The 12,748-nt window shown below is 33.5% G+C and overlaps 1 protein-coding gene across 2 annotated transcripts in view; it reads left to right on the top strand.

The window, feature by feature from the left end:
- Positions 1-12,748, top strand: part of puf (ubiquitinyl hydrolase 1 puf) — a 405,361-nt gene that overhangs the window by 45,646 nt on the left and 346,967 nt on the right. For both annotated transcript variants that reach the window (XM_075367624.1, XM_075367623.1), the window contains exons 4-5: positions 7,463-7,868; positions 9,534-9,751. In XM_075367624.1, the coding sequence (XP_075223739.1) occupies positions 7,463-7,868; positions 9,534-9,751 (624 nt within the window). The remainder of the gene's footprint in view (positions 1-7,462; positions 7,869-9,533; positions 9,752-12,748) is intronic.

Genomic DNA, 12,748 nt, shown 5'->3' with positions numbered 1-12,748 from the left:
AACTCTTGCATGCAGCATGCTAAGGTCAGAGGCCACCGCCTTTTCCCGGGTTTCCGCCTGTGTTTAACAGACGGCTCCCTGGAAGCAGCGGTCATGATGGCTTCAAGCACTCCCTGATCAGCGGACTGACTACTACCTAAGGGCCCCTCCACTGACCAAGGCTGCCGTAGGACCCTATTGCAGCCAGTCTTCATGGCTTGGCTGAATTGTTCAGCGATCAATTTCACCTCTTCTCTGTGCTTCATGTGCCATGCCTCTGTGCTGATCCAAGCGCCTTAGATTATAGTGACTTGAATCTGGAGCTCTTAGACTGCCTCCTTAAATGATATCATAGGTTATAAGTGTATGATCGCTCACATTGGTCTCGGGCCAGACAGTCCAACTACTTGTACTTCGCAGCAATTCACCTTTCACCAAATTGATGTCGATGTAACTTTCGCCCAGTTCAGAAGAGGAAGTTGGTGGTTGTTTTGCGTCATTAATCAAGTAGAGGTTCCTGGCTTCCACAAACTATTCGAGACCAGCGCCTCTGGGGTCAGTGAGTGGTGAACCCCAGGCGGGAGATTTGGCATTAGCGTCCAGAGCAACCAGCAGTCTGGTGCCCAGGAGATCGTCCGAAATCCTGCCCAATATCGCCAGCAAGTCATCGATACTCCATCCAAACTGGAATTAACCCGACAGTAATATGACATTAAGTGTACCCTTCGTGATTCACATGACGGTGAATTGCTCATCCGGCCATTGGGTCATCCAAAAGACACCCAATGAAATCTGCGCCAACCACGACCATGGAGGATGGCCGTCCTTCACGAGAATGGATAACATCCATCGTGGAAGCTGACCAGCCTGCCCCCTATTGCATATGGCTCCTGGACCAAGAGGATTTTGAGTTTGTACTCCTCAAGGAGCCTCATGGCTTCAATGGTTGCCGCCCGGACATGATGCAGATTTAATTGCCCCAGGCGCAAGCGTTCAGACACATTCAGACTCCACATGGTGGAGTCTGTCCTCAAAGACTTCCCCCAATTCAGGCGTTGCCATAAGCTGTGTTTTTTACAGCTCTCGCCTGTGCAATATCATATGCTCTGCACTGCCAACCCCCAACCCGGTGTCCAGCATTGCTGCCTTTCACCAAGGTACAGGCAACGCACTTGGCAGGTGCAGACTTGGCAGGGCAATTGGCTGCCCTGTGTCCTGGAAGAGCACAGTGACCACACATCTTCGACTGCGCTTTGCAGTGAAGAGAGGTGTGACCAAACCCCTGACACTATAGTTGAAAAAGACTTCTTTGAACCATTCAACTGCAGTGTTTATGTTATAATAGGTGCTTGAAGTCATTTTCAGTTGTCAGGAAAATTCATGTTGCAGCATGCTCATTTATGCACTTTGCATCATTTAGCATTACACTTATAGACTGGTCAGTCTGACAATAGTCAGTGACCTGTTCGTGTTTTTACTTAGTTCTCAAATTTCATCCTGTGTTTGGAAGTGCTTATTAAATAAATATGTTTTACTTAATATTATATTTGCAAATTTTAGTCAGTTAAATTTTTACATTATTTTCAAGTAATTTCATATAAAGTAATGGAAGAACAATGTTCCATAGGAATTTATGTGAATGAAGAGTGACATGAAACAGTGTATGGTACAGTGCCATAAGAACTCATTAAAATTTGTGAATTTAGTGATGAAAATCAACAACTTATTTTTTTTATGTGTTATTCAGATATCACTAGTGTTAGTAAATATCATGAAAAAACGTTTTTGCCAAACTTCAGTTACCTGTATGGACAATTCTGTTGTGTGACCCTTTGAGAACTCATAAAAACACAGTTAAGAAAAACTTAAGGCAAATAACATTAGAGCAAGCTCTTAAAGAACACATTTTTCCAAATTTAAATTTAGTTCCAGGAAAGTCCCTTTCTGTTTCAAAAGTATTTGTTCTTACCTGAAAAAAGAACTGTATGAATGTGAAGTCAAAGTACAATACATTGCCCCTTATCACAATATTGAACAATTGGATGCTGCCTGTGGCATTTTGGGTGTGTCACCTCCATCAAAATAAAAGAATTAGCACAGATCAAAGACCATCAGCAATAAAATTTAAAATAAATAATGCATCTGAAAAATAATAAACTTTCATTGCTATAAAAATAGGCTATTTCATGGAAGAATAATGAAAAGTTTGCTACAATTTATTTTTTCTTCGATAGTGGTTACAAAAATAAACCGATGTAAAAATAAAAGAATTCTTGAAAAAAGATGTAGACTACTCATTGAATGACTTTGAGTGATAGTTTAATTTATTATAATTAAATATTGGTTTCTTAAAGCTTTTACAATTTTTAAATACTTGTTTGTTCGTCTTTTATTATTTTCTTCAATGTAGTTATTCATAAGTTTTTTTATTTATTTTTATACATAATAATTGTGTATTAGCCTTGTTTGATTTTAATAAAATTAGATTATTATTAAGTTTTATTTTTTACTTTAATGACCTCAAATTTTATAATCATATTTTTATTGTTTATTTTGTTTTTTAATATTATTTTTTTATATTATGACTAATTATATTTCTTATTTGATTCTTATCTAAAATATCCGTTCTTTCACTATTATATTCCATATCAATTGTGGCATTCTTAATTATACTATATTTGTTACTGTCATTTAAATTAAATTTGAAAGCATTTGTTATTATTAATTTTTCTTTATTATCAAAAGATATATTAGTGAAACTTTTAAAATTGTTATTTGATTCTGTTTCTTGTTCTTGATATTTATTATGATTATTGCTTTGAGAATTAAGTTTGTTAAAATTCTTATGTTAGAATTCTGTTTTGCGCTGTGATATTTATTGTTGTATTAATTCCTTAATTGATTATCTTGTATCAAAAGTTTTATTTAATTTCTCTTTGTGTTTATCTTTTTCAATTTCAGTTAAATCTCTGTTATACATGTAAACTGTAAATCCCATTTAAGTATTTGTAAATGTAGTAAATATAATTTATAATTAATATAAATCTTATCCTTATATACTTGTTTAAATTCTTGTTTTATTCTAATTTTTTTGGACAATTCTTTTGTCTGTTTAATAGGTATATAATTATTAGGGTTTTTTATATCTATTATTGCATATTTAGATATTGCTTTGTATTACAAACATAAACATGTCTTAGTCAGTTTAATTTTGTGTATTAAGTTTAATATGAGGGTCATACAATAATTAAGCAGGCAAACATTTTTACTGAAGGAAGTGCTTAATGCAGGCAGTTAAAAGCTTTGCAAGTGTTATTGGCAACCTTGTAAAACGTGTTAGTCAGCTGTTTGATTAATATTTATGTAAACATAACCTCTTAAGTCTTAGTGATTTGATTCTTACTTTCGGAAAGTATAAAACCGTCAGAAGTATTCTCTTGAATGAAAAAACAATATGGAAGTAGTTGCATGAACTGTGTGAATTTTTATACACGGGTGGAAAAGTTTAAAAGTTTAAGTTACTGACGAGCATTGTTCCGGGCGTCCATTAACAGTGTTGACCTCTGTGTTAGTTCTCATACTGATTCACTTATCCAAGAAGACTGACAACTTACAGTTGAACAAATTGCTGAAAAATGTTGGGCAAGTTTGGCACATCCTGACCCTGTAGGGAAAGGCATATGATAGTTTCGGTCGGTACGCCACCCCCTCCACACCTAGCCCCGATGAGCTTTACTGGAGGTCATCTTCTATATCTTGGCATTGATATCTTTCAATCTAGTCTCAGCCAGGATGCCACTGGTGCGAATGCCACAAGTGACATTCCCATTGGTGTACTACTAACTAATATGACTCATAAACAAAACACATCATGCCAAGTCTTAAATAAGATTGAATGGACTACACGGTAACGAAGGAACTGAACTACCTACCTGAATTAGGCAAAAGTGAGTTCATCACACAACACAAAACATAAAATGTAAAGTGTAAAACAGAAACTAACAAGAACACTAAAACACAATAACAGTAACAACACTAACACTAAATCCAACCAAAATCAACGGCAAAACATAAATAATATAACACAACAGCAAAACTTAAAGTGGGAAAACTCGAGCAGAATCCTAAACCCCCTCAGCAATTCTTTCCTTTGCAAGATACGTTATAAAATTTTCTACAATTGCCCATTCAGCCCAGTTCCTCCAATTAGCATGGAGATCTAATGCCGACAAATAGTCTCCATGAGTATCAGCTCGTATTTTGCACATTGATATAATACATGGTAAACATCATCTAAGTGTCCACATCGTGGACACATTCCGGAGTCTACCAGGCTGAATTTCTGTAGTCTGTGTTGGAAAGCGCCATGGCCAGAAAGAAATTGGTCATGTACTTATTAGGCTGTACCCAAGAGGCATCTCGCAAACCAACAACATTTGGGAAGAGATAATGTGTATAACGCCCACCCTCTGTCTCTTCCCATCTGACCTGTCACAAGGCATCATAATTTTCTCTAAAGTCAAGTCAAGTCTAAAGTCTTCTTGCCAACATAACGCTGTTGTTTTTCTAACACAGTCAAATCTACTGGTTTCATGCCTCTCGTGAAATTGTACAGTAACCACCTGCTACCATTAACCATCTACCACCTGCTATCTGCTAGACTTTATGGAAATGAGATCTCGGATCTCTATATTGAGCAACAAGGACTGCCTACTGCTCCGGATCACCCTCACGCTGAGACGCTCTCCATAAATAACAGACAGCTCTTTTTAAAGCTGATAATTCCCTACTCCACCATGATGGAGCCTCCCTCAACCGGAGGTGTTTACAGAACTCATTCCATCATTCAAAACAAACTGAACTACCGTAAGACTTGTGCAAGGTGCATTTCCCAACCCACCAAGCTAGTCTAGTGGTGAATGCCTCTTCCCACATCAGATGATTCGGAAGTCGAAAGTTCCAGCGTTCAAGTCCTAGTAAATTATTATTATTGTTTTTACACGGATTTGATTACTAGATCGTGGATACTGGTGTTCTTTGGTAGTTGGGTTTCAATTAACCACACATCTCAGGAACGGTCGAACTGAGAATTTACAAGACTACATTTCATTTACACTCATACATATCATTCTCATTCATCCTCTGAAGTATTATCTGAACGGTAGTTACCAAAAGCTAAACAGGTAAAAGAAAAGGTGGATTTCCCAGAGAGCCAAGGTCGGTGAGAGAGTGTTCATCACAAAGCCGAGAGATTTCGCATTTGCACCAAAATCAAAAATCGTTTTAATAATGAAGGTGATGCATTTTTGGACAGGATTGTAACCTGTGATGAGGTTTTGTTATCCCCCTTATAGCCCTAACCTTGCCTCTCAGATTTTTATCTCTTTTTTTCGATGAAAGAAGCTTTGTGTAGTATCATTTTCAATGACAACGAAAAGGTAAAGAAAAAAGAACAAAACTGGCTTTGAGATCAAGGTAAAGAATTCTTTGCTGAGGGGATAAGAAGACTCGTAAAAAGGTAGAACAAGTGCAGAGAAGTTGGTGGAGATTATGTGAAAAAGTAGACAAAAATTTTATTTATTTAATAAACCGTTTTTGCTGTATAGTTATTTATTTTTCTGTTATTTTACCCTTGTAATTTCAAACACAGTTTATAGAATTTGAATATGGTTTTTTCTCGTTTAGCATTTGTGAACAACATATAATTCATCAACATATTGACCACTTTTCTAATTAAATATAATGTTAAATAAAACTTACCCACCATAACACAGTAAACAGAAAGTAAAGTTATCTTAACTGTAAAAATAATTTAGAGATTTTGCAAGTTTCTAGTAACAATAAAAAAATGAATGTTCTTGAAAAATATTTCATTTATAAATTTAAACAAAAATATAAAATGATGAACCACCAGATCACATTTGAAGATGATGATGATTTAATTAAAAACATAGTAAATTATGATGGTAGGCAACAATGTTATGAACAAAGGACAGTACAATGTTTTAAAATTATATCATTCTAGTATGGGGAGCAGAGTTGTGTGTTTTTGTACATAGCAGAGTTTCAGGATTATAAAACAGTGATAGTTAGGCGATTCTAAATTTTTAATTTTTTAAAAATGATGATTTTGATGTAATTATAAAATTGAATACCAACTGATGATGTGGGATTGTGTGAAAATCGATTATTTGTGTTAATTTGGTAATTTTATCATCTTGTTCATCTTGCCACTGTTGTGAAACGTTGAGTCATCACTAAAAGTTACATCGTCTAAAAATGTATTGTTGTCTGCAATTCTAACCATCCTTTTCACATAAAACTGCAGGCGAGCAATTTTGTTCTTCTTTATGCGTTTGAACCACAGTTAGTTTGTGGCTTCAAGTGCATGTCAAGTTAATTTCCTCAGACTACATGCAAAGCTTTCTCCGAGTTGTTCCACAGCAGCTTCAGGGGTGTCCTGGTGATTTTGTATGTTTAACTACACAACCTGTCTCGATGAAGGTTTGGTGCCAAGAATGAAAAATATGCCTACTAGGAAGATCTCCACCTTACACTACGGAAATTATGTTGAACTGCAAATTGTGAAACCAAAATACACAGCGAGTGTATTCCATACCAGTAAATGTATTAATTTTTTGCATTGCTGGTGGCCAAATTCAGTACTTATGAGATAGCTAAATAAATTTTTATATACTTTTAAAGTAGTGAGGTCCATTTTGAATCACCCATTAAATTAATATAGTAATAATTAAATAATAAAACAATAATATATATATATATATATATATATATAAATTTAATTATTTTGAAGTAACAACAGGCTTATACTCAATTACAGTTACTTTACGATAGATGAATTTTGCATATAAAAAATGCCAAGCCTGACTGAGATTGAAACTCAGAACTACCTGGATGAAAGGCAGGGATGCATTTCACCTTGCAGGTCAGCATGTGTTGTATTACTGTGTATAATTCTGTATTATAATAATGTAGGCACTTTATATTTTTTATTTATAGTACTTAGTTTTGACATGAAGTTGGAAAATTAATTATACATTATTTATTTTTATTAATGGAAGAATTTGTAATATTACAACCCGTAAGTATCATGGATGTTGACATGTTCTGTGAAGCCTTGTCAAGGCATCTATTGGCTATTGATTTTAAAGATTATTTGGTGGTGGTAGCGCTCTATTTGTTTATTTTCTCTTTGTATATATTTCAGTGTCAACATTTCTTATATTCCTACATTATAACTGTTTCTTTATCTAGATGATTATTCTTCCCAAATCAATTTCTTGCTAAGTTCATTTCTGTGAAATATACTGTACCCTAGTTTCTGTGAAATATACTGTACCCTAGTTTCTGTGAAATATACTGTACCCTATTTGTTCAGATTTAATTCACTATATTGCCTGTTTTTTTCATTTAATTTATTGGAATTAATTTTATTTTTATTTGAAGTAAATTAATTTTACAGGAGGTGGAACTGATAATGTTAGAGCGGGATCAAAAGAGGATGTTGGTGGTGATTGTGACACTGAGTCTGAGATGGAGACAGATAAGGAAAAAGTCAAAAAGAAGGAAGAAGAAAAAGAAAAAAATGGGGTTGAGAAAGGAAAAAAGGAAAGCGGTAATAATAGCTGTTGCATCAGTACGGGTGATGAATCTGAATTATGGACAATATCTGAAATGGAAAAATTACTGCATTTTTTAGCTAAAGTTTTCCTTTTAAATTTTCCATTGTATGTTGCTTATAAACAGAGCCTGCAAACCAAGATGGAAGAACTTACTCAACAAGAAGCGGCTGCTCTAAGCATATATTGTGATTTACACGATCTTGAAATACCGATTCATTTATTGAGAAATGTCTGCTTATTTTGCAGGTAAGAATGTAGCCGCTTTAGAACAAACATTACTCCTGTGCTAAAAAATATATATTTTTTTCTTAAATTAGGTTTATTCTGATCACTTTTTGTGTGTCGTAAAAAAGTTTACTTTGTAACTTCCACGTCTGATATGTTCATTGTTCAGACTGTACATAGTCTGTACAAAAGGTTCCAGGACTGAGGGTAAAAACAACAAACAAAATTTAAAAAAAAAATTAGTACGTAAGCTTCTACATAGTCTTTTTTCAACAAGATAAAATGTTTAGATCGGTTGTAAAGGTTGTTAAAGGCCCTAGAGAAGTCTTTGGGAATCACCTTAGGTCGGTAGTAACACTTTCTTCTATGGTACCTATAAACTCAAACTGCTCACCCTTCAGGCCATCTTTAGTTTAGGAAATAGATGATGGTCTGCAGGTGCTATATTTGGCCAGTATAAAGGATGTTCAACACTTGTCACCTATTGTTTGACCCAAAACTGTCATACAGAGATGGCTGTATGAGGTGTCACATTGTTGTGGAACAGGAACCAATCCGTGGTTTTATGAAAACCAAGTTACTGTTCCTTATCATTTTCTTCTAATTACTTTCAACCATCATGAAAATGAGCAAACCACTTTTGAACTGCGAAATCAGCAAACCATATAAATGAGACATACCTTCATCACCGTGTGTGTATTATCATTTCGCATGTTTCTGTAGCCATTTTTAAAGCAAAAAACAAAATTTTATGTTTTTCCATTTTTTAAGAATCTTACAATAGACGCTAATTAAATACCTTTACAAAAACAGATATACAACATGAACTGCTTACTCAAACTGAATGAGCTTTGGTTATGTTCACAAGGCATTTCTCGACAAGTACAACCTTAGCTGTGAGATGGTGCCTCAGGTTCTGTTTTTATAGCCTAGTGTATATAATGTTGAACAAAAATATTTTCTAGTGTGAATAAATTTTTATTAAATTATAAGAAGACTTGTTAACTTATAAGTAGACTTGTTATTTTATTAAATTATAAATAAGACTGTTTAATTAACATTCAAATCATCCACCTTCACCATTCAGTTTCATTATTTTATTTTGAAATCCCAAGTTTGTATAACATTAAGAAAATGAATGGTACTTACGTATTAACGCTACCGCAGCTACAGTTTTGTTTAAAAACAAAGTAGTCAATCGGATTTCGGTGGAAAATGGGCCGATATTGAGTTTAACATAAATTAATATTTATTTTATAAATATAATTTAACCAAACTTAACCAACGCTTGCTTCGCTCACTAACCTTGACTAATTAACACCGACCAGTGTAGGTTAAGTTTGGTTAAATTATATTTATAAAATAAATAAATATAAATAACCATTTATATTCTGTTTTGAATCTGTTTCGGCCCATTTTCCACCGAAATCCGATTGACTACTTTGTTTTTAAATAAAGCTGTAGCTGCGGTGGCGTTAATACGTAAGTACCAAATGAATAAATAGCCGTTTTAATTATTAAACAGTAATAAATTAAAAGTTTTAATTATTTTCTTTGGCAACTAGTATTTGAAAAAAAAATTAATTTTTCTATATTTTAGCTAAGGTTTTACTGAAAAAAGTGTACCTTTTTCTATTGTTTTACATTTTTCTGAATAATGACTACATGTTGTTTTTGTTTATTTAGGAACGGTGGTGTTGAAGCAATGACATCATGTTTTGAGTATCAGATTTTGCCTGTGGCTGTTGCCCATGCTATAATTGCAGTAGTCTGTAATCTAAAGTTGTGGTTAAATTTTCGTTCTATCATGGAACTGTTTGTTCCTCTTCGTTCAAAGGTATTAAGGTATATGTGTAACATGGCCGATAAAGAACTTCGAACACAGGGGATTAAAACTATGGCTGGTATGTTTTTACTAATTTTTAATTTTATCCTGATTAAAATAACGCACATTTATTGTATTTGTAATGCTAATATTATAAATTAACATAACATTAAGGTCTACTTTAACTTATAGAGAATTACTCAATTAAAACTCTGTAGACTCAACTGATGAAATATAAACTGAAAACTTTGAAAAAGATTGACATGCAAAATATTTTCAACCAAATATTTTTGAAATAGTATAGTTAAAATAGTATTGTATACTTTACTAGTACAGTAAAGTACTATTATAATAAACTAGTAATATTGTACTAGTATAGTAAAGTATAGTAGTGTACTCTACTAGTTAGTAAATAGTATAGTATACTAGTAATAGTATGGTATAGTTTTGAAATATTATAGTTGTTAACTGACAATAGATCACCGCTTACCATTTTGTTTTAGCCTTAGGAAATTATTTTCTATTTAACTCTATTTATCAACTTCTTAATTTCATCAAATTGATGACATAAGAAGTGACAAAATAAATACCAGTATTATTTTGGTTGAATGATGTGAACAGAAAATTGATTTAATTGTCTTCTGTAAATAAGATATCTAAAGCAGACTTATATAAGACAGGTGAGCTATTATGCCGATAAAAAATCTGCCAATATCAGTAATAGATTCAGGAAAATAAAAAATTGTTAAAAATATTTGTATGTAGCATAACTTTGACAGTGAAAAATGGATGGTAAGGGAAGCTAGAAAAACAGTGAAGAATCAAATAAAAGCGTTTAGGATGTGCTATTTATTTATTCTCTCTCTGGTAGTAAGGCCTACACCTGATTACATTTCCATCTTTTTTTTATTTGGATGTTAAATTCATTTTCAAATGTATGAAAAATGCCAAGTATTACAAAGATTCAAACCCAGATCCTCCTGGGTAAAAGGTACAGATGCTATCACTCTACTGTGTAGGCTGACAGAATGAAAAAAAAATCCATGTAGGTTGATAGAGAATGAATTGACGTTTTAAGATAAATTGAAGACAAGAGGAATTTTTAGCATAGTTTTGTAAAAAGATATGAAGCTGATGGTTCGTACATTATACTAAGGTCTGGTGAGTTTGATTCTAGATGTAAGTGTAGGGGCAAAAATAATAATGAAAGATAAATTTAGGAATGTATGAAATGGAATGTGAGTTAGCAAATGGAATGTAAGAGATATGTTAGCTTAAAAATTGGTCCAGAGTAGGAAATAAAGAAGTCAGTCATACCGGGGAAGAAAAAAAAACTGTTTTAAATAATTATTATCATATTTGTTTTATGTAAAAATACTTAAATACTTATATTAATAATTTGTAATCGATAAAATCAATTTTCAGAGCAAGCCCTAGTTCTTGTCCAATAATTTTATTGTATTCATTTGGTTTGTAGTAAATATATAATTAATATTTAAATAAATCCAAGTTACGTATTTGCTTATCCATTGCCAATACAAAAAATCTCTGCAGGGTTTTTAATCTCATGATTCCATGAGAAACTTTATTAGAGTAATAACTAAATTATTTACTCTTAAAATTTGCTGGGAACTTCCTATTAAGCTGTAACAAGAAATGAGTTTTATAATAAAATATTCTGTACTCTAAAAATTTGTTTAGTAACCTGTTATAACTTGTAGCATGAAATGGAGGTGTGGTCAGTGTGTAAAAATAGATTTTTTGTATAACAAATGTTTGCCATTACATAGTTCAACAAAATAGCTTCATTTTCTTCCTGTTTGAATCAAATAATGGCTCCAAACTGAAGATGCTGGTAAGTCTCTTCATTGGTACCAATGGGCCAAGTCAGAGCTGAAACTTAAAAAAAAAGATGGTCGTAGAAAAGATCATTTATAGATATATATTTTCTCAAACATACTACATCCACTGTATTGAATAATATAAAATAATTCGACATAATACCAAAACCACCAATTACACCCAATAAATGGTAAGATCACTTACCTAACCAAAGAGCTTTCAAAGCTAAATTACTTCATCGCAATTAGAATTACAAGGTTACACATAAAATATCAGTATAATGTCCTTTGTCATAATAAAATCTTCTTCATATATCGTGGTATAATAGTAACTATAATACAGGCAGATTCAAAGAAAAGGGAATATTAAAAAATTAAATAACGTTAATGAAAAATTTTTTTTAGAAAATGAATTTTATTTCATGAAATTGTACAAATGTTGCCATTTTTAGGATACATTCATTTTAGTAGTTTATTTTTTAAAGATGATATCTTCCAGGTGACCTCCTCTTCTACGTAAACTTTCACGAAGTCTCTTCGTTAAATTGTTCGTGGTTTGACGTAACATCTCAACTGGAATTTCCACAATTGCTTCTCGGATCTTTGCCTTCAGTTCTTCCGTTGTAGCAGGTCTACTGTGGAACACTTTGCTTTTAAGGTGACCCCACAAAAAATAATCGCAAGCTGAGAGATCAGGCGATCTTGGAGGCCATCTAATGCCACCATTTCGTGAAATGACACGTTGTCCAAACAATCGGCGTACAGCTGCCATCGATATTCGTGCAGTATGTGATCTTGCTCTGTCTTGTTGAAACCAGGCTGTGTTAAGAATTGGTGGAAATCTCTTTTGTTGTTCTACAACAAAGGTTTCAAACACGGCTACGTAACGAGCCGACGTCACTGTAATCGCAAGACCGTTGTCATCCTCAAAAAATAGGGGCCTATAACACTGTAAGATGACATAGCACACCACACGATCACTTTCTGGTGGTGCAATGGACGCTGGTGTAGCTGCGTAGGATTTTCTTGTGCCCAGTATCTGAAATTTTGCTTGTCACTGAGATGGAATGCACTTCGTCTGACATCCACAGTTCGTGAACAAACTCTTCGTTATCATTTATCTTCTGAAGCATTACATTACAGAATTGTGCTCGCACAACTGCATTGTTCGGTTTCAGTTCCTGGACGATCTGCAACTTGTATGGTGGTTATTGCAAGTCCTTCACTAACATTCT

The sequence above is a fragment of the Lycorma delicatula genome, chromosome 5, assembly GCF_047948215.1.
Source record: "Lycorma delicatula isolate Av1 chromosome 5, ASM4794821v1, whole genome shotgun sequence".
NCBI classification, from domain to species: Eukaryota; Metazoa; Arthropoda; class Insecta; order Hemiptera; family Fulgoridae; genus Lycorma; species Lycorma delicatula.
Note: the sequence above shows the minus strand (reverse complement) of the source record. Positions and strands in the feature narration are given on the sequence as shown.